The following is a 26,985-nucleotide window of genomic DNA, read 5'->3' as shown; positions in this document are numbered from 1 at the left end:
AACTCGGCAACTACGCAAAAATTGTAGTATGTTTGCGTAAGGGAAACATACATTCCGAGGGGAACAAAATCGACTGCTACAACGGTCAAGGGCGAAATAAAACAGCTCCTGCTGCACTGTAGCACATTCAGTCCAGAACTCGTTTACCTTTAGCCGGCATTTTGTAACTTTTTCCATTTGTCCTTTATCCATAGGCAAAACTTGACACTTGAGATAAACAACGCTCAGCAAGAAAGAAGAGAATCTCGGCCTAATCGTAATTATGTTGCTGCGTAAAGTTACTCAAAGTCCTGCGATATGCAACTCTGTCCTCCGTCTACAGCCAGCGATCACACGGTGAGACTCGTTTTAATTCAGGTTGAGCTTATTCTCATTAGTAATTAGTAATCGTTAGTTATTAGATTCGATTCCAAGAAAAAATGGAATATACAGAAGCTAAAATAACTTGAAATTGATCCCCGATTGAGCTTTTTTCTCTCTATAATGTTCTCTATTATAGTTCAAAGGGGCAGTTTGCCCGCAGGATGACGTCACTGACCAATCTGAATGAAGTATTCCGGAAAACAATTGTGAAATTAACACACATGATGATGTCAGTTAGCGTAGGCGTCCCTAAAAATACTATAACCACAACTGAATCGAATTTAGATCTATTAATATGAAACATGCAGAAGAGGTAAAGACAATATATGACTGTTATATCAATTAAATAATTTTTTTCTGACTTTCTCTTTTCTTTTATCAGAATGCATCGCCAAACTGGATCTATTGTGACAGTGCAAAATGCTCGTTTTTATGCGAGCCAGGCCGCAGAGGTGAGACATATTGCTGTGCATCAATATAATCTATTAATTTCCATATTGTTTTTTATACCTTGGCTATGTCACAGAGTCAGTTCAAGTACTTTGTGACCAGAACTGACACAACTGATCATGCTGTAGCCAATCCGGTCACGCACTGTGGAAAAAAAAACAGGTGTTTGTGCTCAGACACCCATTAATATGAATCTGGAGTAAAGGTCAAGTCCAAGTTCACATGACACACAGGAGCTTGGCAGTAGGCGTTACGCCATGTTGTACGTGTTATGTAAATGTTGTGGTTGACCTACACAGAAATCAGATGCTCTGACTGTCAGAATAAAATATTTGGAATGGAAAATATAAAAATGTTATTATGGTTGATTCATCATGGGTTATGTATTGGGAGATTATTTGTTTGTATGAGGGAGGGAAGGTTTATAATGGAGGGTTTTATAATCTAAGTCTTTGCTCTACTTGGCATCTTTTTTTGTCACAATGCCAAGCCATGAAAATCTTTACAGTATGTCACTTTGTTACGTTGTACTTGAACCCACCAAGCAGAATATCTTAGAAAGCACTGGCTATACCAAAAGTGAAAACCTTCATTCAACATTCATCTAGTTCATTATTTTAGATTTTCTTTTATTTAAACTAACAAAATAAGTCATAAGCAATGTTAGCATAATGGATATTCAGTACTGAGAAAATGCATTGTACTGTAGATTTCTGTGTAGTTTTGTTGCATGCATCTAAACAAACCAGTAACTTTCTGTTGTTATATTAACCAAGGCTGTTCTGGACAAGAATGTAGTTGGCAGTGACGCCACCATGACAGCTGAGAAGGTCGATAAAGCGGCCAATGCGGTGCGTGAGTTTATGTGCTGGATTCAGACACATTGTGCAGTGATTTGAGAGGCAGATCTTGTGATTAACGACAAATGCTACTTTTTCATTCTGAGTTATTTTAACTCTCTTATCTTAAGACAAATAAGATGCACACTTTTTGATATTTTATAATATGTGACCCTTGACCACAAAACCAGTCTTAAGTCTGTTAAGTGTTCCTTAAGTGTTAAGTCTTAAGTGTTCCTGAATTGGTAGAGCATTGCACAGGTTGGGGGTTCGATTCCCCGGGAACACATGACAGGTAAAAATTGATAGCCTGAATGCACTGTAAGTCACTTTGGATAAAAGCGTCTGCTAAATGCATTAATTTAATTTTAATTAAATTTAATTAAAAAATAATTTAATTTTGAATTTAATTTAATTTAAAATATATATATATATATATATATTTAAGTCACTGGGGTGTATTTGTAGCAATAGCCAAAAAAACATTGAATGGATAAAAATTATAGATTTTCCTTTTATGCCAAAAATCATAAGGATATTAAGTAAAGATCATGTTCCATGGACATATTTTGTAAATGTCTTACCGTAAATATAACAAAACTTAATTTTTTATTAGTAATATGCATTGCTAAGAATTCATTTGGAAAACTTCAAAGGCATTTTTTCAGTATTTAGATTATTTTTATTATTTTTATCTAATCTTTTTTATTTTTTATATATATATTTTTTTCTAATAGTTGTATCTTGGCCAATTATTGTCCTAAACTAACATCAATGTAAAGCTTATTTGTTCAGCTTTCAGCTGATGTATAAATTAAATTTTGGAAAAATTGACACTTAAGACTGGTTTTGTGGTCCAGAGTCACATAAAGAGACCGTATTGTTATTTTACTATAAGACACTCGTAACTGTTTCCCCTCAGGAGTCAAAGTCCTTCGCTGTGAACATTTTCAAAGGGCAAATCAGCACTTCTCAGGTGTTCCCCTTTCCCTCAGGTGAGCAAAGACCCATGCTAAAGTATTTTTTCATATCATTGCTTTGATATGGTCCGGTGTTATTTTATAATATCACCGGATGTTATATTTTAAAAACTGTAGAGGTTGATTTTAGACTGATTTTTGTTTTTAAATGTTATAGTATTGGGTTTTGTTGTAGTGTTGTTAGGCATTATCCTCACACTTCAGTGTTGCTCAGTGTGTGTTTACTGTTTTTATTCCCTGAATATTTTTTACATACTTTGATGTAGTGCTCAATGAAGAGCAGTCACAGTTTCTGAAGGAGTTGGTTGGGCCATGCAGTAAGTTTTTTGAGGTAAGTTTAATGCACCTACACTTCTGTTTTAGAATGAATAATTTTGCTTTTAAAGACTGATTTCCCTAAATATTTGAAAACAGTGGGTCATGGACGAATGTGAGAAAATTAAGCTCAGAATTAAACTTGAGGAAGTGTCCCATAAGAGGACAAAACAATATTGATACAATCTTCCTTTACACTAAAGAAATGTTAAATGTTAAAACTGTAGCTCGCAGCTGACATGTGTTGATCCACTATAGTAACTGTTTTTTCATTTTCTGTGCAATGTGCCCTTCTGTGTTTCCAGGAAGTGAATGACCCCATGAAGAACGATGCTCTGGAGAAAGTGGAGGAGCACACAATGGAAGGCCTGAAGGAGATGGGAGCTTTTGGTCTTCAGGTGCCTGCGGATCTTGGTGGTGTAGGCCTCACCAACACACAGGTAAGACCACTGATCCATTCTCATGTTTCATTTATTTGGGTAGGAGGTAGAAATCTAGAGATAGACATTAAATGTATGCATGTTTACAGTACGCCAGGCTGGTGGAGATTGTCGGGATGCATGATCTGGGTGTGGGCATCACTCTTGGTGCCCATCAGTCCATTGGCTTCAAAGGCATCCTGCTTTTTGGTAACCCCCAGCAGAAAGAGAAGTACCTTCCAAAGCTGGCCACTGGTGAGTGAGTGAAGATCACACACAACAACTGCTGCAATGTTTAGCTGTGTGACTTAAACTTTACATATAAATGAATTTTTTTAATGAGTTCTTATACTGTCAGTATTGCTTACTTGAATTTATTTGTTAGTTTTTCGTCCCGTATTTTAGAAAGATACATTTACTTATTTACACACAAAGTCGGCCACAAATCTTCCAAATGCAATGGCTGTCATGATTGTGAAATATTGGCTTACAAGTAATTATTGTAGTAGCTAACGGTTAACCAAGCAGTTTGAATACACTTCATAAAATGCATTTATGTTTTAAGGCATTATAAACAAATTATGCATATAGCATGAGAAATATTCTTTAATTATAAAAAAAAAAAAAAAAAGTTAAATGTCAATGCACACCAAACCGACTATTATATTAATATGAAAACGAATGCAAACTAGACTAAACTTAATGAAGTGCACAGTAACTACACTTTTTACAAATATTCAAATATTGTGACCAAACATTTAAGATTAGCAGACCAAATCAAAAAATGGTAAGAATCTGACATTGAAAACCCCATAATGGGTGACAACTCATAATGGTATGGTTCAAGATGGTTCACCCCAAAAGAAATATTCTGCCATCATTTACTCACCCTCGGGTTGCTCTAAATCATGTGATCTACGAGTTTCTTCTGTTGAACATGAAAGAAGATGTTTTTAAGACTGTGGGTAACCAAACAGTTGCTGGTCCCCACTGACTTGCGTGTGGTGTAAAAAAAAAACTATGAAAGTCATTGGGGACCAGAAACTGTTTACCCGCGTTCTTTAAAATATCTCCTATGTTCAGGTTTGGAACAATTTGAGGGTAAGTAGATGAATTTGCCAGAATTTTCAACTATCCCTTTAATATTGTTTATGTTTATTAAAGAATAACTCTTTGTCTTGCTCGTTTCTGGCAGGAGAGCACGTTGCCGCCTTCTGTCTTACTGAACCAGCCAGTGGTTCTGATGCAGCCTCCATTAAAACCAGTGCAGTTCGTTCCCCCTGCGGCCAGTACTACACCATGAATGGAAGCAAGATCTGGATCAGGTGTGTGTGATCTTACTCGTAACAAATACACACAAACCCCCACAGTTTAGGTGGCAAGGATGTTCACCTATTTGGCTGCCACTAGGGGGCATCATGAATACACATGGCCTGTCCATGTCCAGCTGGATGATGCCATATTACTGTTAATAGCCCGTCTCAGCTGTACAGTCATTCAGAATAGTGTTTCTGATCAGTGAGCCGATTGTGTACTTGTGTGGGGTTCTGTTATCTTGTTATGACGATGTGATTTCTGTATCAAAGATATCTGTATCTTTCATGTGTGCTCTTCACTGAAGTCTAACAACTAGAGAATTTACACATTGCATTTTGGCAACTCATAAATGCATATGAGTGACTAAATATACTAAGTTTAGTAGTGTGAAGAGCTGTTGTACTTAGTGGAGCTCAGCATTTTGTTTCTTATTGCTCATACTGAAGGCTAGAGGGATTTTCTAAACCTCTGACATTGCCATGCATGCCTTGATACAATCAAACTGTGCAGCTTGATGAGGTGTGTGACTTTTATGTGTGCACGAGAAACCATTATACTTAGCAAATAGGACAATCCAAACTGAGCCAACTATTATCAGCCCATTTCACAGTGGTTTCCACAGAATGTGCGTTAAAGAGACCTAAGGCCTTGAAATATGGCATACTGCCAATGTGAAAGCCACATTTTTAACACCTTTTTTTTTTTTAACAATACCAGTCTTTTTTTTTTTTTTTATAGACCATCGAACCTGACAAATAGGATAATGCACATAGCAATAATATGCTTTCAGCCCACTTCGTTCCTTGGTTTTTCTGCTGCGGCAGAGGATATGCTAAATTGGACATTGATATAACTGAATAGGTACTACTTAAGGAAAGCCAAATTTTGTGTTTGTAGATGTCTATAAATTCAGTGCGTTCAGTGTGTCAAATATAAATCAGAAAATATTGTCTTGTTGGAAACATTTGTGTCAAATATTGATATCGAAATCTACTGAGATGTAGAAAATGTACTAAGAGGTTTGGAAATCTACAAATGTGCCACAATGCAGAAAAAAATACACCGCAGTGGAGGGGTGAAACATCAAGAGTGCAAAACCAACACATCCAGTCACACACGTATACTCGCGCACACACACACACACACACACACACATACCTACCTATGAACAGATGAGATTGTAACACAGCAAATATGTAAAATAAAAGCAGTAATTCAAATACAAAGTGGACAGCAGCAGCAAAGACTACTTTTGGTAAATGTTTATATATATATATATATATATATATATATATATATATATATATATATATATATATATATATATATATAAACATTTACCAAAAGTAGTCTTTGAGAATATCTAAATATATATTAAAATCTTCAACTTTATAAAAAACAACTAGAGAATTTATGTCTTTTATATAGAGCTATATAGGAATCTAGTGGCTAAACCATGGAATTGCAGATGTTTTTCTTAACAGATGACACTAATCTGACTTCAAAATTTTTATTTTAAATGCATTATCTCTAATTTATGAAATACTGAAATGCTGCATTAATTATATATATATATATATATATATATATAACTTCAGTGTGAATCTACAATTTTCATAATCATGAAAATAAAGACAACTCTTTGAATGAGAAGGTGTGTCCAAACCTTTGGTCTGTACTGTATGTATATATTTATTTATTTTTATTTATTTTTGTGAGAGGGAAAAAAAGGAAATAAAATTGCAGGTGTCTGGTCACTTTAGACCACGAAATGAGGAAGTGCCACTCGCATTTGCTTTAGACAATGTAAAAATCAAGTAAGTTGTTACATTGAATGGGTTTGAAATAGATTTAACTATTATTTGATTTCAAAGTAATAAAAAAAATGGAAAATAAATGTTAACGTGTTTTGCAAAAACAAAAATACAGTATTATGGTTACTTCAACCAAAGTTAAAGTCAAGAAGTTGAAGTTCAGTTAAATGTTTAAATTGAGCCTCTCACAATTAAAATTAAAATGTACAAGTAATAATAAGTCCTCATTATTTATGTAAGAGTAATATTAAAGAGCCAGTAAGATGAAAATTCTAAGCCTCCTATCACTGTTTATAAGTCCTGTACAACAGGTTTAAAAAAAAAACATTGTCATTTTGTCAAAATATCATTTTAAAATTACCTCAATTCTCAGAGATCCCCAAACGGTTCGCACGAAGCTGTTCAAAAGATTCAGTTTCCTTAAACCCCACCTTTCGGTAGCATACTGTGTTCTGATTGGTCAACGAACATAGTCAGGTTTGATTGGTTGTTCTGCACACACCTCCACGGTAAACAATGCGTTAGCATCTTTTTGGGGTGAATTATGTCTTCCTCTCATTGCAAAGCAAACAGTAAAATAAAAAAACTTGAACAGTCTCGCTGCTTTTTCTTCTGTGTGTGTGTATTCAAGCCGAGCGCTTCAGTTTGAATCTGAATAGCGCGTTCAGCGCGGGGGTGTGGTCACATTAGGTATAATGAAGGGAGACGTGAAAGATTGGACATCACCTTGTTTTCATATGGATTACTTTATCACAGAATATGTGTTTTTCGGCAGCACTTGTTTAGTTTAAAAGTAGACTAGTCAAGCTTTCTATAGATATCTCTCTCATGTCTCTTCGTTGAGTATTCACGGAGTTACACTTCTTATTTTATTCTTTTTTTAATGACGTGTTTGTAAATGAAGATCAGCGCAGATAAAGGCTGCAGAGAGCACACCTTGTTTGTTATCTTTATTTTATAAGTGCACAAAGTTATGTCTGCAGCCTTTACAGATTCGATTGATGTATTGCTCTTATCTGTATGACTAAAACTGAAAGTGTAATTGTGTGGGAATTGTGTTATCAGTGGGAAATGACTCATAACACGTATCCGTTAATCGACTCCAGAGGTCTTGACATACTGATAAGACGCTCGGGAGAAAACAAACACATAACTTCATAATCATACTTCGCGTTGTGATTCGGAGATGCTTGTTGGTCTAAATAAAGTTGGTAATGAACCCTCTTTTATGGCCAAACGCTTTAAAAATCCCACCTTGAACTCACAGAGATTAGAAAAGCAGTCATCAGTGAAATGTTGTGAACACAACAAAAGGGATTTGTTGTACTGCTCTGGTATTGTGGTAAAAATGAATTTTAGCCATTGGTTCTTCTGATCTTCATTCTTTGTCAGTGAAAATAAAACAAACTTGCCTTTACAATTAAAAACACACCGTCTCCTCGACATGATGCTCTCACACCAACCAGAGCGTCTGTGTGTGGGGGGCGGGGGGCAGGTCAGAGATTTGTTTCTCCCAACACTGTAGGCGGATATTATTATGCAAAGTGCTCCTAGTGACGTACATAGAGATGGGCAAAAGATTTGAAATCTATAACGACTCGTTTCAGCGATTCAGAGTCGACTCCTTACTTTAGAAGCCAATAACTTTATAAATCGTGTACTTTTGGGTTTAATTACTTTGCACATTGTTTACACTGATGGACAGCTACATCACACACTGTAATACAGGTAATTTTTGATTTCCCATCTGTGTGGCTCTTTAAAGTAAATACATTAAAATAGTACTGTTTGTGTGTTATTATAGTGCAGGCTTAAGGCCTGTTCACACAAAGACTCATAACTATGAAGATAATTATAGTGATGATTATTTTCGCATCCTAACCAACACACAATGTTGATGTTTTTATTATAACCATGTACTGCCATTTGTCATCTACTGTTTTAAAAACTCAAGCTGTTAAAAGTTGTGTGAATTCTGTCATTCATCAGCTGGAAAATTCCTGAAAGTGATTCTAGTGAAATCATTCCTCTGTGATGTTATTGTTATAGCTGTGATGTGGACTTTCCCATTGTCATAGAATTAAAAAGAGAATTCAAGCTTTATAGGTATTGTTTTAGTTTGCGTCCTAGGTGTGAACTGGTGTGTAAAATGCAACACTTTCTAACAATAAGTAACAGGTGGTTCCTTCTCCATCTTTCTATCCACAAGCAGATCCTTGGCCTGAAAAAAGCTGAAAACTCCATCGTATTGCATTATAAATAATAATCAGGTTCTTTGCCTCCTCTCTCTTAGTAATGGAGGGATTGCTGAGATCTTCACTGTGTTTGCAAAGACTCCCATGAAAGATGAAAAGACCGGAGAGATGAAGGACAAAATTACAGCATTTATTGTGGAGAGGAGCTTCGGCGGAGTCACACAGTTAGTGCTTCTTTTGCCTCGTGATCTGATTCTGATCAGTAATCTTTTGAGTCATCATTTTCGCTGATCATTTACCCTGTCTGTCATCATCTTCTTGATTGTCTCTTTATCTGTTGTTCTTTTTAAATTCATTTTTTCTCTTTCTGTCTCTCAGTGGTCCTCCTGAGAAGAAGATGGGCATTAAAGCATCCAACACGGCAGAAGTGTATTTTGAGAACGTGCGTGTCCCTGCGGAGTGTGTGCTGGGAGAGGTTGGAGGTGGATTCAAAGTGGCCATGAACATCCTCAATAATGGCCGATTCGGCATGGCTGCTGCCCTCTCTGGCACCATGAAGGGTGTCATCGCCAAAGCGGTGCGCATGTGTGTTAAAGTGCATGTTATCAGATGTTTGTCCTGTTTGTCTCTTTGAGTGTATAATGCTGAACAATGTTTTTCTCGCTTTCTTTTTCGATTCCTCTTCTCATATTTAGTTTGTCTAGTATGCTGTTTTGTTAGGCCACATCCTCCCACCCGCTGACACCCCTATCATCCTCACTTCCTCTGCTTAATATGCAGGGAAATTCCTCGGCACGCACTGCACTGTCCCTGTGCTGCGTGACATCGGAGCTTGCAATGGCACATGCCTCACCGCAATTTTCCCGCATATTTTTCTTTCGATGCTCATCATAGTTGACTGATTTTTAAAAGCTGTGAGAGTTACGAGTTCTTGAAAAAATTATAAAATACAGCTTGAAGGCACTGTAAATACAGAAAAACTAATGAAATTTCTGCTGAAATGAAAGCAGTTCTTAAATGTGCAAATTTTGGGTTGCTAAAAATAAATTGATGCTTGTGCACTTATAGCAATACGCTCTCATGAAATGTGCAGCTGCTGAGTGATTGTGGGCTACAGCGGAGGGGGGGGGGGAGATTTCTCAACAGCCTCGGTGCATGCTCTTACCACAGGCATCTGTGTTTTTCTCTGTGTTTGTGTATCTGTCTCAGACCAGGAACTTTTGAAAGCGGAAACTAAGCGTAGACCTTATTCACTGCAGTACACTTGCCCCGTGGGTTTTCAGTTACTAGTTTGTTTTAAGTTTAGATTGAACCTGTGTCAAGTCATAAAAAGAAAGCATGCATTTGGGCATGCATATGCTGAAAACCGTACCATGATGTCATTTGATATATACTGTATGTCCTTCCACATATTTGCATATAGAATTTTTTTTTAACTGCCAAATGAAAATTCCACTCAGGTTTATGTATCATAAGTGCATTTAGGTGTATTTCATTACTGCAATAATTCCATCTAATTTTAGGATTAAGTTGAATACAAGAGCATTTTTTGCATGTGCGGGTTCAGCTAAATCTTTTTTTCAAGCTATAAACCTAACTTTTTATTTTATTTTGAGAACTCTGAGTTCATCGGTTAGCTAAATGATCTCTTAATTTTCTCTTCTCACACAGGTTGACCATGCTGCTAACCGGACTCAGTTTGGCAACAAGATTCACAACTATGGTGCCATTCAGGAAAAGATGGCCAGAATGGCAATGCTTCAGTATGTGACAGAGGTGAGCTTACCTACTGCTTCGTCACATCTTTACTTTCCCCTCATGGAACAAGGACATTTGAGAGTCAAATACTGCCTACTAACTGTATGTCATGTATTTATTGAGTCAAGTAAATACTGCTTTTGTTTGATACTATACATTAAGCAAAATTACACATTTCAAATGCGGAGCATCTCTAATTGTCAATGTGCTTTTTATGGACTTTGCAGATATCAGCGTTTTAGCAGTGTACACTTGCAGAGCTCAGTCCATGAATTTCTTACTTCCATATGACTTAGAGGAAGTGGAATCTTCCCCCTAATTTCTGAGTGATTTGAGTGGGTCACGTGTGGTTAAAGTCTAAAAATACACATTCTATTTATCATCTGTTGTGTTTCCATGTTTTCCATTTCTTTAAGCAGTTTGTTTGTTCTCAGCATTTTTACTAGTGTGTTCTTTTTCCCCTTCTTTCATGTTTTCTCCATCGACTTAGTCCATGGCTTACATGGTTAGTGGGAACATGGACAGCGGAGCCACAGAGTTCCAGATTGAAGCGGCCATTAGTAAAATCTTTGCTTCTGTAAGTGTTTAACATATTTTATAACCCAGTTAGACTAGTTTTTAATTCCACATACATATTTGGGAATTATTTAGACATTTTTATGAAATAAATGAGGCATTTATATTATAGCGCTTTATTATGTATTGCTGTACACCCAAAGTGCTGTACAAACATCTTTCTCTCCTGATGTGATGTCTAAATAATATATTGCAAATTCACCATATCGCTGGATTTTCCTTTAGGAAGCAGCTTGGTTGGTGACCGATGAATGCATTCAAGTTATGGGTGGAATGGGGTTCATGAAGGTCAGTGTGTATGTTGATTGTATTGTGACTGGATATTAAAATGTATTTTGTGATGTTTAAATCAAGTCAAATTTATTTGTATTGCCCTTTTCACAGTATACATCGTTCCAAAAGCATCTTTACAGAAAGTCCCCCTCCTGCTTCATATCTGATCGCTGATGACTTTGCCATGTTTTTCATTAATAAAATTAAAAACATCAGTGCACAATTTTCCACACCACAATCCGCCAAGCACATCTCACCAGCAAACATACACTCATTCACATCCTTATCTTCACTCTCTGAGGCAGACGTCTCCAAACTCATCCTTTCTAATCATCCTACTACTTGTCCACTTGATCCTATTCCATCTCATCTCCTTTAAGGCATTTCTCATGCAGTTATACCTGTACTCACTCACATCATTAACATATCCCTCCACACTGGTGTTTTTCCCTCATCATTTAGAATGGCTCATACAACTCCACTCCTTAAGAAACCCACCCTCAGCCCATCTCTTTTAGAGAACTACAGACCAGTTTCCCTTCTTCCTTTTATTGCAAAAACACTTGAACAAGCTGTGTTCAACCAAGTCTCTGCCTTTCTCACACACAACAACCTCCTTGGCCGCAACCAATCTGGCTTCAGAAGTGGACACTGACCTGAGACTGCCTTGCTCTCAGTTGTTGAAGAGAGCGGAATCCAAATCTTCAATACTTATCTTGCTTGATCTGTCCGCTGTTTTTGACACTGTTAACAACCAGATCCTTCTGTCAACCCTACTGACAAAGGGCATCTCAGGAACCACACTCCAGTGGTTTGAGTCTTACCAATCAGATAGGTCCTTTAAAGTATCTTGGAGAGGTGTCCAAGTCACAACATCTAACTACTGGGGTGCCTCAGGGCTCAGTTCTTGGACCACTTTTCTTCTCTGTCTACATGGGACCGTTAGGTTCTTTAGCAGGTACCGCTGCTATGCTGGTGACACTCAGCTCTACCTCTCATTCCATCCTGATGATCTGACCGTAGCTGCTTGCATCTCAGCTTGTCTAACAGACATTTCTTACTGGATGAAAGACCTTCTCCTTCAACTTAACCTTGCCAAGACAAAACTGCTTGTGGTTTCAGCAAAACCATCGTTTCATCACAATGTCACCATCAAGTTAGGCACATCAACCATAACTCCTTCAAAAATAGCCAGAAACCTTGGAGTTATGATTGATGATCAGCTAACTTTCTCAGACCACATTGCTAAAACTGTCCGGTCCTGCAGATTTGTTTATTCAACATTAAGAATATCAGGTCCTTTCTTTCAGAACATGCTGCACAACTCCTTGTTCAAGCTCTTGTTTTGTCCAGGCTGGACTATTGCAATGCTCTCTTGGCAGGTCTTCCAGCCAGTTCCATCAAACCTTTACAATTAATCCAGAACGCGGCAACAAGATAATTTTTTTTAATGAGCCGAAAAGAATACATGTCACACCCCTGTTTATCAATTTGCACTGGCTACCAGTAGCTGCTCGCATAAAATTCCCTCTTTACCTAAATTCATTACTTCAGACTTATGTGCCCTCTAGAAGCTTGCGTTCTGCAAGTGAACGTCACTTGATTGTGCCATCCCAAAGAAGTACAAAGTCACTTTTATGGACTTTTAAATTAAATGTTCCTTTCTAGTGGAATGACCTGCCCAATTCAATCCGAGCAGCTAAGTCCTTAGTCATCTTCAAGAATCGGCTTAAAACACATCTCTTCCATCTTTATTTGACCCTCTAACTTTAGCACTCACTATTCTAATTATTACCTTTCTAATATTTTTGTATAAGATAACTGAGACTTGCTATAGCACTTGTATATCATTGCTCTTTTGTTGTTTTTGATGGCTTCCATTGTCCTCATTTGTATGTCACTTTGGATAAAAGCGTCTGCTAAATGTAAATGTAAAGTCCCTTTAATATAAACAGATTTTGGATAAATTTAGCATTGCAAACACTCACTCACCAATGGATCCTCTGCAGTGAATGGGTGCCATCAGAATGAGACAAACAGCTGATAAAAACATCACAATAATCCATAAGTATAAAGAAATTTTTAACATGAAACTTGACATGAAAGTCCACTAGCCATAAAATAGTTTTCTCTGGTGAAAAAGTTGTCTTGTCTGAATCAGGAGAGAAATAATGCACAGATCATGCACCATTTATAAGCTAAAGCAGTCCAAAACATTTCTAAACAAATATGTTTGTGGATTTTGATGTGAGAGGATAAAAGGGTTATAGATTATTTACTCCTATTTTGACCAGAATTTATGGTTTTAAGAGAGCCATTTTAATAAAGGATTTGTTTCTTACAAACATGCAGCTTCTCATTTCACAAAACAATAATTGATGGACCGGAGTTGTGTGGATTTATGTAATGCTTTTATTAGCTCTCATTCTGAAAACACCTGGTCACTGCAGAGGATTCATTGGTAAGAAAGTGATGTAATGCAAAATGTGTTAAAATATGTTCTGAATCTCAAACTCATCAACATCTTAAGAATAAGTAAACTTTCAACAATTCAGACATTTTTGGACCGTTTCTGGTTTGCATGATTCTCCTCTTTTAGATCGAGGTACGTTGCATTTATTATATTGTCTATTGAATATAACAGTGCCAAACATAAATATTGAAAGCTTTTTTGTTGTCAGCTTTTTCAGAAACCAGACTCTGTCAGGGTGGAAGTCTAATTTTGGCGCAATAGCATTGCAACATTGTAGAATCTGCATTGTGACTCAAAGTGTGAACATTCATAAACGCCTACTTTGTGGGCAATCACCCACTCAAGGCCCAAATGTTTTGTCCCGGGGTGGTGGAAAAACTGGAGGTGTCTTGCAAAGGAAGTCCTCTGCAACAGTGTGATTGGTTAGCAAGGGGGGACACGGCTGTGCTAACCTTTCACGCCACAACACAAAACCATACGCAGATAAAATCGGCCTTTGCTGAATGTAGGTCATGTCTACATGTTGACTGTGTGGCTGCGTTGTGTCGTATTGTTTTGCTTTTGTTTTCTTATGTCAGTTGAAATGCCACACTTGTGCTGCTGTAAAACTGAAGTAGTTTCCCCATTCTGAACATATTGCGTATGCAAAATGTACAGATTCAGCCTCTATCCACTAAACACGGTAAACTGTTGTGGAAATTTCTAGAGAAGAGATTCATCAGTTCCTCCTAATCTGTATTTTGTGGGCTACTCATCAGTTAGATAAAAAAAGTCTCTCATATCCACTTGTTTTTGTGCTATATTCAGGGGTGTACATAAGTTTTTCACTGGTTCTCATAAAAGGATTGGTCCCATTATTGTGACCCATTAAATATAACTATATTGAAAATAATAATAATAAGTGTGATAATATAATTCACTTATTTTAGTTATATACATGCATGCATGCATACATACATACATACATACATACATACATACATACAGTTGCAATCAAAATTGTTAAACCCCTTTGACCTGCAAGGCATTTTGAGTGATTCTGAGAATGGAACACTGATGAATCATTTTGTTAAAAATTATCCAATCGCCCAAAACTCAATTTTTTTGTTCAGAATCTTTTATTCTTTAAAATCACCAATAAATGATGTCTGTAAGTGCTTAGCTTCTGTCACCTCTTTACTACAGTCTTGGCCCATTCATTGCCTGAAAAAGCTTCCAGATCACTGATAATCTTTGGTTTTCACATTCACCACTGCTTTCTTTAAATTAAACCAGATATTTTCAATGAGAATTAAATTATGGAGACTGAACAGGCCACTCAAGAACATTATATGACTGATCCCTGAACCAAACAGAAGTAGATTTGGATGTGTACTTTGGGGTGACTGTCCTGCAGTTAAGTCCATTCATCATCAGCTTCAGTCTTTGCACCAAAGGCATCACAATTCTTGTCAAAATGGCTTGATACTTCAAAGAATCCATAATGTCCTTCATACAGTCATGATTTCCACTTCCTGCTACAGTTAAGAACCCCATAACAGGACTGATCCACCTCCAAGTTTGATGATGGAGATGGTGTTCTTCTGCTTATGAGCTTTGCCTATTTTGCAGCAGACATACCGCTGATCCATGGGTCCAAAAGTTCCAGTTTAGTCACATCACTCCATAAAACTTTCCTCCAGAGCTCCACACATCTACACAAATGAATTTTATCAAGTTCAAGTCTGCCTTTTGTTCATCTTGATCAAGAGTGGTATTCATTGAGATGTCTCAACATGTAGGCCATTATTGTCTAGTGTTCTTCTTACATGCTGCATTTAAATGGTTTTCCTCCTTTCATCGGGTCATCTTGCAAGTCTTTGGCTTAACATTGCAGATTTTTTCAGTTGCTCTGATTAAACATTTTATGATATTGTGCTTTTTCATCAACACCCTCAAAGGTTTTCTGTTACAACACACTTTAAGCTAAGAAATAAGGCTGAGAACTGTGCATCTTGGAACTTTAAATGTCTTAGAAATTTTCATACAAATAGCCTTAGCCATTCTAAAGTAATACAATATTTATTCTCTTTAGCTTTTGTGAGATCTCTGTGGACATTTTTGCTACTCAACTTCAGCACATGCAATTTGCTAATTGCTACCCATACAATGTATTGTTGGCTATTGCTATAAGGTGAGGTGATATTGAGGGGCCTTTAGTGGATGACTCATGTTCCATCTGCCTTTCTTCCCGTAAGTGCATGAGGAACTCACCAGGTCTTGGATGGCACCTTTACTGCAAGAAACTGGCCTGCTGGTTCCTCCTTCCTCACCACCCTCGACGGTGGTGCAGTTAAGGTGTATTTAGTGGAGCGTATGGTTGCAATGTGATTGTGTGCTAAGGCTGCCTCCTCCTAGCGGGGAGACCCGTTACTCCCTTCACGGGCCTGTAGGCATTTATCTGGTCTATCTGGCAGTGCATATGTGGCTTGCGGGGAAGCTGCTTCCGCCTCACACACAATGGTGTTACTGCAGGTGCACCAGGCCAAGGCACTGAAGGACCTGCACAAGGGTGGTCATGATCCGGAAGTTCTGAAAGGGCTCCGAATCACCACTGAACTTGTCTGACCTTGACCTTTTCCTGGGTCATGCGACATCCACACTTGTGGGCCAGGAACGCCAACTCTGCTCTTTAGGAGATGGTGAAAGCACCATTCCATCCCCTGGTGGAGTGCATGGTAGAGAATCTTTTGTTCTGTTTTACCCTGCTGCTTGCGGTACCCAAAGAGAAGAGCAGTTTTCACTATCTCTGGGTCCCAGGAGTTAGCAGCGGGTGGTTCAAAAGCATCAACAACGGCCTCTGCCGACTCTCTGCCAACCTTTGGAACAAGGTAAGAATTGCCCCATCTCCAGTCCACCCACAAGCCACCCAAGTTGGGTTCCAGCGTTTCACCTCTCTGCCCCACTGCCGGTACGACGGTGGTTCCTCTGGTCCCACTTACATGGTATCTGGGTGCCTGGCTAGCGCTGCCCAGCCTCGCTGTCTTCTGCAGACCATCAACCTTGGCTATGCAATTCAGTTTTAGAGCCCTTACTTCATTGTACCCAAGATAATTGGTGGGTTAAGGCCAATCGTATTGAGCAGAGTACGATTTAGTGAAAGTGAAAGTGACATATGGCCATGTATGGTGACCCATACTCAGAATTCGTGATTTGCTTTTAACCCATCCAAATAGCACACACACAGCAGTGAACACACACACACACACCCGGAGCAGTGGGCAGCCATTTATGCTGCGGCGCCCGGGGAGCAGTTGAGGGTTTGGTGCCTTGCTCAAGGGCACCTAAGTCATGGTATTGAAGGTGGAGAGAGAACTGTACATGCACTCCCCCCACCTACAATTCCTGCCGGCCTGAGACTCGAACTCCCAACCCTTCGATTGCGAGTCTGACTCTCTAACCATTAGGCCACGACTAGCCCTAAGACTTCCCCCTATTTAAGGTTCCTGTTGTGTTCCTGTGGCTCAGTGGTAGAGCATTGCATTAGAAGTGCAAAAAGCTGTTGGTTCAATTCCCAGGGGACACACATACTTATAAAAATAATGTGTAGTCTATATATAGAATGCACTCTAAGTCACTTTGTATAAAAGCGTCTGCTAAATGCATAAATGTAAATGTTGACGCATAAACGTGTCTTTGGGTGCCTCCGTGCCCGAGATGGATTTGCAGCGATCGACCTGAAGGACGCATACTTTCATGTGTCAATCCATCCGTGCCACAGACCATTCCTGTGGTTTGCATTCAAAGGACATGCTAAACAGAATTAGGTCCTGTTTTTCAGGCTGTCCCTGTCACCCCATGTTTTCATGAAAGTCGCAGAGGTGGCTCTTGTTCCCCTCAAGAGAGTAGGGTGTTTGCATCCTCAACTATCTCGACGATTGGCATATACTAGCATAGTCATAGTCGAGCATCAGTTTTGTGAGTACAGGGACTTGGTGCTCTACGCACCTTAGCCTGTTGGGTAACTGGGAATAGGGGTTGGCGATGTAGCCTCAAAATTATATCATGATATTTCAAGAATGTTTGCGATTAATGATATTTATGATGATATACAAAAAAAATATGGAACTTTCAGGCATCAGCATTTATTAGTGCAAACACAATGAAGGGCATTTCCATCATTTTCCAGTGAGCTACTGTTATTGATTTCAGACTACCTAAATCAAAGTGTAAATCTATTGTCATAAGGTGGCAGCAGCATTATTATAAAGTGCAATAGTAGTAACCAGTGCTGGGAAAGTTACTGTAAAAAAGTAATTATAGTTACTTCTCACAAATTGTAACAGAGTTACATCAATATAAATGTAACCAATTACCAGAGACAGTAACTATTGTGTTACTTAAATAAATCTCATAACTTGAATGCCTCCAATATTAAATGTTAAATAAATGAAATGGACACTATATGGAATGAATTTTTTTTAAACTCACCAATACAAAACAACAATTTAAAAATACTTGACACTGAACATTTTTTAACATTTTAGTGACATTACACCAACAGAGCACCATTTAACCATTTAAGTTTTAAAATAATATTTTGAGGACACATTCTTGAATCAGTTATGTAAATGAATGCAGCCTTGCTGAGCAGAAGGGAATTATTGTGAAACATTAGAAAATATCACAGATCCCAATTTGAACACAATGTGTGAATGTTATAATACATTTATTAATAGAGCTGTTGTAATTATTATCATTATTGTCGTCTTCATTTTATTTATCAGAATGACATTAAAATTATTATACTAACATTTATGAATGTTGATGGAGCTTTATTTTGATAGAAACCCTACAGGAAGTCATCAGTACTTTTTGTTGTTGACCGCAGCATATTTATAAATTATACTCATTACTGATTTGGGAAGATGAAGTCATCACATTGTCACATGCCTTGTAAAAATCCATAAAAGTTACTGAAAAACTGACAATTGATGGGCCTTTCACACAGAATGTGCTGCCGGGTTTAGTGCAGTATTTCAGAGCGCAGCGGCAAAAGTTAAACTATTTTTGGACATTTTTTTTTTTTTTTTTTACTTTAAGCACGGCGTGACAGATATTTGTAGAGCTGCGAGCTGGGTGACCCCCAACACGTTCACTAGATCTGTAGCCTTTGTGTGGACCTGGTATCCTCCCATGTTCTCACCTGAAATATGTATTGGCACTGAGAGGCCACGGCTAATGTCGGCTTAATAAAACCACTCCAGAGAGTCTATATCGTAGACCCTGTCGAGCTCCTCCATCCCCTCGGCAGCCAGACGTGGCAGAGCATCCGGTGTAAGCCCTTCACTCGCTGTATCCTTGAGAACCGGTAGAAGGCTGGGTTCCATATGTGAGACATAAGAAGATCCCATATGTGTAAAGTCCACTGTAGAGCCTTAGAGCCTGTGTTTCCCCATTTGCCAAGAGGGTTTCAATTAGTGGTTGACCGATGATTTTTGACAGCCGATGTCGATGCTTTGCATTGGCTCGTTTAATTTACAAGTCAAGTCACCTTTATTTATAAAGCGCTTTAAACAAGAAAGCAACTGAACAACATTAATTAGGGAAAGAGTGTGTCAATAATGCAGAATGACAGTTAAAGGCAGTTCATCATTAAATTCAGTGATGTCATAATCTCAGTTCAGTTTAAATAGTATCTGTGCAATTTTTTGCAATGAAGTCATTGAAATCATTGTAAATGAAGTGTCCCCAACTAAGCAAAGATTGGTCTATCAAAGCGATATACCAATTTGTTGGTCACCGACGTGATGTTTTTGGATTGTTACACTTTCAGATAAACATATTTTTACTAAATATTTACTTTTTTTAAATAATTGTATCCCCTCATGGGCACTGCAAGGTTGCTCCCCACAATGTAAAAAAATTAAGGTTTTATTATCCTTGTGGAGACATTTGGGTACCACAATGTAGCATAGTGCAAGTACACACACACACTTTTTTATGTTTTGCCTATAAAAGACACACATAGATGCACACAATTTTCTATTTAAATAAATTTTAAAATGTAATTTAATTCCTACTTCAGTAATCAGTGTCACATGAAATGCTGATTATTATTAACAATGACGGTTTGTGCTCATTTATTAATAATGGTTCTAATTAAAGCTGAAAACCGTTGTAGAAGTCATGATGCAATTTTTAGAATTATTTGATAAATATGAAGTTCAAAAGAACACCATTTATTTGAAATATAAGTCGTTTGTAGCAGTATAAATGCTTTTACTGTCGCTTTGAAACAATTTAATGTGTCCTTGCTGTATAAAAGTGTTATTTTTCTTATTTAACCAAATTTAAGACTGGTAGTATTTCATGGTTCCCACAAGAATATAATGCAGCAATAACTTTGATTTAAAAAAAAAAAAAAAAAAAACAGCAATATTGACAATATAGCCTGGAGTAATGGCTAATGAAAATTTCCATTTGTCATCACAGGAGTGTGTGTGTGTGTGTGTGTGTGTGTGTGTGTGTGTGTGTGTGTGTGTGTGTTCGTCACTTTTTTCATTATAAAGATTTTAGAACATTACTTCCATCATGTACTCTGGTATTTAATAACTTAAGCTGAACTAAAAGAATAAATTGATTATTTTTTTGCCACTTTAACATCATTCTCTGTTCAACATGTTATTGATGCAGGATGCTGGTGTGGAAAGGGTATTGAGGGACCTGCGAATCTTCAGAATCTTTGAGGGTACCAATGACATCCTGCGACTGTTCGTAGCGCTCAACGGCTTCCAGGTAAAAGGGGAAAGAAAATACTGCTGAGAACATAACTGCCTGCTTTACAGCATCCTGTTCTGCAAAACCACCTAAAGCTCACATCACGTGTGGTTGTTGACATCTGGCACTGCTAAAAATTGGTATTGAAGTTTGCGAATGAACGTGTTGTTAATACAAATGTAAATTACATTTTCAAATGTGTGTTCTGTTGGGTAGAATGCAGGCACTCAGCTGAAGAGCTTGCAGAAAGCTCTGAAGAACCCTCTTGGTAATGCTGGAGTGTTGGCGAGTGAAATCACCAAGCGAGCCAAGAGGTTAGACCTTCATATCTCTAAAAACACTCTTGCAAAACATTTTGTCGTGTTTTGCAATGTTGGTTTTGCAATGTCATGTTCTTTGCATCAACTTGATGAACCTGCAATATGTCGGTCTTTATCTCTCCATCTCTGACAGGAAGGCAGGCTTGGGGACAGGACTAACATTGCAAGGAACAGTCCATCCAGAGCTTAACCACAGTGGAGAACTGGTAAATTAAAGCAAAGCCATAGTGCTCGTACAACACTGAAACAATGTTCAGCCAATGCTGTATTAAAACAAAACCAACCAAGGAAACCATCAATAATACCAAAGCCTTAATGAGACATAGAGATCACAGGCCTGATAGAGTATTTCCTCTCTCTTCTTAAAAAGACTGTTAAAGCTATTGAGCAATTTGGAGCGGTTATTGAAGAGCTTCTTCTAAAACATGGAAAGAGAATCATTGGTGAGTAATGCATTTACATTGTGCTGCTGCTGAAAGATCTTTGTTAGATTATATGATTTGCTTCAGTCTGCATTGGCAATTTGCCATAGACTTTTTTTGTGCTGTGCATGTTAGTTCGTCTTTCACTTTATATATTCACAGCTAAATACTGTTACGGAAGCTTTTGTCAGGTGCCCATTTGACTGTGTGACTTGAACTTTTCTCATTGTGATCATTGAGTGATTCTGTACATGTGTCTTTTCAGATGAACAGTTTGTTCTGAAGCGAGTTGCAGACTGTGCCATTGATCTGTATGCCATGGTCGTGGTCTTGTCCAGGTGCGTTTTTTTAAAGCATTAATATGTATACAACCTTTAAAGCTGCTCGTGCTAAGGCTTTAACACCCCAAGTGTGAAACTTTGACACAGTTAGTGCTGCAGACACAAAGGTTACCTCAAATCGTGCAGCTTGTAAAGGAAATCTGTTGAGTAATAAAGTCATCTGTGCTGCTAACTTGGGACAGTAAGCTCAGATTTCCTTATGAAAACATACAAATCAGCGTCTGCGATTTAACATACAAGTGTGTTTTACTGTATGCCCATGCATTACTGGAAATAAAGTTGATAATCGTCTAATTAAAGGAGAGATCATCTCTATGTGTGTTTCTCAGAGCGTCCCGGTCTCTCAGCCAAGGTCACTCTTCTGCTCAGCATGAGAAGATGCTGTGTGAAACTTGGTGTACTGAGGTCAGTGTCCATGTTTTCTTTTGAAACTTCTCCCCCCATCTCATCTTTAAGCATTAATCGCCAATTCCTTTCCTTTAGGCCCATGAGAGAGTCATGCAGGACATCACGTTCCTCAGGTCAGGGACGTCCAAGCAGATCTTCAAGAACTTGCGTGCAATTTCTGCTGCTGTGGTAGAAAACGGAGGAGTGGTATCTCCTCATCCTCTGGGCTTTTAAAGCTCTGCTCTTCCTCCCATCACCAAACCATTTCTTTTCTAACCAGTCAGTTAAAGCTGCCCATATCTCTTTACCCAGACTGTTCAATGCTGCAATCCTTTATGAGCACTACGACCACAGCAGTGCTTTAAGATTTCATATCAAATGATGTAAATGAATAAATAGGACGTGTAGATTTAGATGTACATTGGAGGATTGGATTTATGTCCGTTTCTAAATGTAGTCTTTTTTTGTATATCTAAGCAAGCCTGTTATTAACCAGTGATGAAAACTGATCTGTTTTAAAGAGTGTTTAAAAGCTCTCACTGAAGCACTTTAGACTTGTTAACAAACCTCAGCCCGATATCCGGTCCAGCTGCTAGCATTTTGCAAATGTTTTCAATTTGTCATTGTTGGTCAACATTTTTAGCGGTTTCACATACTGAACCTAAATGTTAGCTGTTCCCATGGTTTTAATGTGAAATGTCTTGTCCAGAGTTACCCAGAAGTTTATTCTCATAACTAAAAATAGACACTCGTTTGGGTTATATATCATGAACAAGCTGTTTGTCTCGGTTACTTTTTTTTAAATGGGACTTGTGTACTAAATAACATTATGCTCAACATAAATACAAAAGGTCTTTATTACAATTGGGCAATACCACATCAGCGTCTGCTTGATTACACAGATCTATGATGCCTGCAAAGAAGATGCTACGGTCGATCCTCCCTTTGGATGTTTTTGTAAAACCGTTTATCTTAAATGATTTATTCTTCTTTCATTTTCTGTGGCATCTCCCATTAGGCATGTAATTACTTCTAAAGCAAACATACAATATACAGCTGCACCAGCCTGACGTTATTATAAATACTCGCTCTGTGTTGCAGTGCTTAACGACATCCGAAATCTCCCTGTATCATGAGTTTTGTCCTTTCACCAGTGCATTAGTTTCTGAATGCAATATATTTGTAAAGAGACAGTTTACAGGAAATTGTAAAAACAAAAAAAAAACCGTTAGTGACCTTATTATGCCAGTGTGTCTTGACAACTCAGGATGCTGTGGTTACAAACATAGCATATCAAATACTACAAATCTTCCAGTGTCACCAGTTTGACTGCACATACATTATTATCTTATTAAACCTGTTTCACAGTCTGAAGTTTTAGTTGGTTTACTTGGGTCATTAGCTTATATGTATGACTGCAAAATACTGTTAAGTTTCGCCAAAACAAAGGATACTGAAGAAGAGATTGGTACAGCTTTTAGAAAAATAAGAATTCACATCCTAGTTGTGACTTGTTCACATGACATTAAGTCACCAGTATTATTAACAGTTAATATTGTTAATATAAAAATCACAGTTGAGTATGTCTTCAGCAAAAGTAATTCCTGAACACTGTGTAGCTGCTGTATTTTACTCCAACTTAATGAAGTCGTGGTTTGCAGAATAAAAATCAAAGTTTTCTAAAAGTCACAACTTTGTTTTCTCAGTGAAGAAAATGTGTTGAATTTATAGGCAACACATCAGATTGATTGCATAGCGTTTGATTCCATGTTAATCTCAGTCTTGGTAAGTAAATATCCTTTTGGAGAATTCCTCATCAGGTCTGTCTCTTAATCCCAAGATGTCGTCACACAGTCGTCTGAGAGGTCTCTCTTGATAATAACGTCTCTGAAGTCATTCTCCTCTCCCTGAAATAAACACAGTATCTTAGATTATTTAGATCTCCAGCATGGATTTCACATCACGTGCAATTTGGTTGTCAAGAATTATTCAGCATTGTTTGTGTTTCTGGCTGCAGAAAGAAACCTGCCTTTTTGCTGATTTAAGATGGCCTCCCAGCTTGTGCAAACTGGTGCTCATCTGGTTTAGTAGAGTGGAACCAGAGTAGAGAATACTTTTTTTTTTTTTTTGTAGTTGCTCAAGTTTGAAAACGTGACAAATGAGAGTCTGTGGTCTAAAGTGTGAAATGCTGCTTTAGCTTTTGGCAAAACCTCCAAATAATTGAGAGTAGGCACCATGCAGTTCCCTTGAACAAATATTGACGTCTTTCTACATCTTTATCATAGGTCTACACTACTGGGGTAAGATTAATTATATAGAAAAAAATAAAATAAATTTAGAAGTCACACAAAATACCTGTTTAAAAAAATAAATTATGCATTATTATTATTAGCATTTATTCATTTAAATGCTTCTAATCATCAAAGAATCCTAAAAAGTAGTGCATTACTGTTTCCACAAAAGAAAAAAAAACATTTCTTAAGCAGCAAATCAGCATAGTATTATTTCTGAAGGATCATGTGACACTGAAGACTGGAGTAATGATGCTGAAAATTCAGCTTTAAAATCACAGGAATGAATGTATAAGAAATATTAAAATAGAAAACTATTAGTGTCAATTTTTACTGCTTTTTTAAATCACTAAATGCAACCTGGGTGAGACTTTTAAAAATATTAAAACCTTTTAAGACCCTAAACTTTAGAACTGTAGTTTAGATGGAGTGGGCTAAATGAACGATGACTGATTGTTTTTAAATACTTAGTTATTTTCACTTTGATGTGGGAATATTTGGCTCCCACACAGACATCTGTCACAATATTTATCTTAATGGACGGGAATAGTTTTCCTGAGACCAAGCAAAATAAACAGTATAGAATCCAAATATATTTTTCCTCTTGCATTATATTGTCTTTCAATATCCAGTCAGAAAATGATTACTATTATTATATATCCATATTGATATTAGAATATATTTATATTAATATATCGTATTTGGCCACACCCCCAAACATTTGAAATGACAGAAAATATCCTGTTTTAGATACTTAAGTGCAGTAGAATATTAACCAGAAAATTCAGGACATATATGAATTGTTATATCTCATAATATTTAATTAAGTTGGAACAATATAGTTCCTGAAAAGGCCTGTCTGAAAAGCTGCTTGCTTTGACTTTGATTAGAGGGGGAATCTTTGGACGAGTCATACAAAAATACGAGCAAGAGTGTGAAACAGATGCGTTTCATTTTCAGGGAAGGAGTACATATCTATTTTTTATAAAAGGTACTTAAATTGGGGAGCTTCTTTAAATCAGTTAATGTAATATAGAGTAGACCAGCGGAATAAATGTCTCTTCTATGCCAAGAAGATCTAGAAGCATGATAAAAAGGCACGTTTATATTTAAGAGTGTGTGAAAATCCATTCAACAGAAGTAATTATTCTCCAAACCAAACTCCACGTAAAACCATAAGCACAAGCCAAACTTTTTTTGTCTTAAACCAATATAAAAAGTCTTATTACAAGTTTGAGCTTTTTTGGGTAGCATGTGCACCTGAACTGCGATGCGTAATGCGCCTTCGCAAGAACGAGTAGGCGGTAAACAATTATTGTAGTAGCTACTGTATTCACCTTTGCTGGCGACGGCGATTGGGGTGTGTGATGTTGACAGTCCACTCCAAAATGCGCTTCAGCCGGACGGATAAACACGGGAATCGGTGATTAAGATGTTCCAACAGTTCCTCTTTACGCAGTCCGTATACTATCGGAGCGATGCACTGCCCCAGGTTGAAGAACACAAAACTTATGACTGCAAAAAGGTCTTTTGTGGATCTAAAGATGGACCCATAATTGTGAAGAAGATACAGCAAAAACTGTACGAAATTGGGGAGAATGTAGACGGCGAGCTGTGTGCCGTGGAGAGCGATAGTCCTACACGCAGCTCGGTTGCGCCGGTTCAACACACCCAGACGACGCCCCTCATATAAGATCCGTACATAGCTGTACACGATAAGAACCGTGCAAATTGTTATTAGACCGATTTTGTGCATTTCTCCGCCTTGCAGAGGTTTCCTTCCACAGGGCACAGTGTCATTTATGTTGGGCGACAGTGTAAGAGGAATAATCGACGCTAGTCCCCATGTTAGGATCCCGATGAGCCACGGCCAGGGTTTGAAACAAATTTTACTATAGTGGAGCGGGTAACATATGGCGAAGTAACGGTCCAGCGCCATCGCTGTGATGGTGAGGATGATATTGGAGCCGCTCGCCATCAGACCTTTGATTAGCGCAATGCATATGTTTGGCGTGGTCTCTGCCTTTAGGTAGCTTTGTAAGTTAAAGCTAAAGCTTACTGCGAAGTACACCAGCGCGGAGAGCAACAAGTGGAACACGAGGACGAAGCGCGCGTGGCTCCGCAGGCGCTCCTCGCGCACTATGGTCCAGTTGATGATCAAGTTGAAAAAGGCCAAAATGATCAAAGAGACTCCCGCTGCCCAAACACGTACGTGTGGATACGAGTTGGCCTCATCTGTAGTAGCATTTGTCATCCTAGCGCTTCTTCAGGCCTCGCTCGTACAGGAGTAGAACCAAAACATTCCAGAACAAAACGCTTTTAACAGGTGCGCACGGTTCATTTGGCTCGACGGTGGTCAGTGTTTCTCCAAAAATGTTCATGTGAATTCGTTTGGTGGATCCTTTCGTTCACACCTGCGGTCCTCGCGTTAGAGTCAGCCTAGTGATGGAAAGTCAACTTCACATTAACTTCCCTTTCGAGAGAGAGAGAGAGAGAGAGAGAGAGAGAGAGAGAGAGAGTTCATTTCGGCGCCTTTTGTGTGTGCAGCATATTTTCATGAGAAACGTGAAAGGTGTCTTATAAAATAATGGAAGACAGATTCAGATCCAGATATTGGATATTTTTTTGAATATTTGCTTGAAACCCATTTAACTTCAAACTTATAGTGCGGTATACTTATAGTATACTATATA

General features: G+C 37.9%; 2 protein-coding genes across 2 annotated transcripts; one reads left to right on the top strand and one right to left on the bottom strand.

Annotated features, from left to right (window-relative positions):
* On the top strand, window positions 1-22,865 carry acadvl (acyl-CoA dehydrogenase very long chain). Its single transcript, XM_052560834.1, has 20 exons — window positions 1-336; window positions 746-815; window positions 1,590-1,664; window positions 2,575-2,647; window positions 2,899-2,963; window positions 3,253-3,387; window positions 3,477-3,621; window positions 4,562-4,691; window positions 8,791-8,916; window positions 9,071-9,269; window positions 10,364-10,468; window positions 10,941-11,027; window positions 11,252-11,314; window positions 20,448-20,549; window positions 20,748-20,845; window positions 20,985-21,057; window positions 21,222-21,294; window positions 21,539-21,611; window positions 21,944-22,019; window positions 22,098-22,865. The coding sequence occupies exons 1-20, from the start codon at window positions 263-265 to the stop codon at window positions 22,233-22,235; spliced, it is 1,980 nt and encodes a 659-aa protein (XP_052416794.1). The 5' UTR covers window positions 1-262; the 3' UTR covers window positions 22,236-22,865.
* zgc:194312 (uncharacterized protein LOC794943 homolog) lies at window positions 22,841-26,765 on the bottom strand. Its single transcript, XM_052560835.1, has 2 exons — window positions 25,630-26,765; window positions 22,841-23,908 (listed from the first exon to the last, which is right to left on the bottom strand). Exons 1-2 carry the CDS (start codon window positions 26,544-26,546, stop codon window positions 23,848-23,850), a joined length of 978 nt encoding a protein of 325 aa, XP_052416795.1. The 5' UTR covers window positions 26,547-26,765; the 3' UTR covers window positions 22,841-23,847.
* Between the last annotated feature and the right edge of the window lie 220 nt (window positions 26,766-26,985).

This window comes from Carassius gibelio, chromosome B7 (genome assembly GCF_023724105.1).
Source record: "Carassius gibelio isolate Cgi1373 ecotype wild population from Czech Republic chromosome B7, carGib1.2-hapl.c, whole genome shotgun sequence".
Taxonomy (NCBI): Eukaryota; Metazoa; Chordata; class Actinopteri; order Cypriniformes; family Cyprinidae; genus Carassius; species Carassius gibelio.
Note: the sequence above shows the minus strand (reverse complement) of the source record. Positions and strands in the feature narration are given on the sequence as shown.

Excerpts from the sequence above, each read along its gene's own strand:
- acadvl (XM_052560834.1), top strand. The coding sequence starts at position 263 with ATGTTGCTGCGTAAAGTTACTCAAAGTCCTGCGATATGCAACTCTGTC. Across the intron at positions 2,964-3,252 it reads CATGCAGTAAGTTTTTTGAG|GAAGTGAATGACCCCATGAA; the intron begins GTAAGTTTAATG and ends CTGTGTTTCCAG. Across the intron at positions 21,295-21,538 it reads ACATGGAAAGAGAATCATTG|ATGAACAGTTTGTTCTGAAG; the intron begins GTGAGTAATGCA and ends GTGTCTTTTCAG.
- zgc:194312 (XM_052560835.1), bottom strand. The coding sequence starts at position 26,546 with ATGACAAATGCTACTACAGATGAGGCCAACTCGTATCCACACGTACGT. Across the intron at positions 23,909-25,629 it reads AATCGCCGTCGCCAGCAAAG|GGAGAGGAGAATGACTTCAG; the intron begins GTGAATACAGTA and ends TGTTTATTTCAG.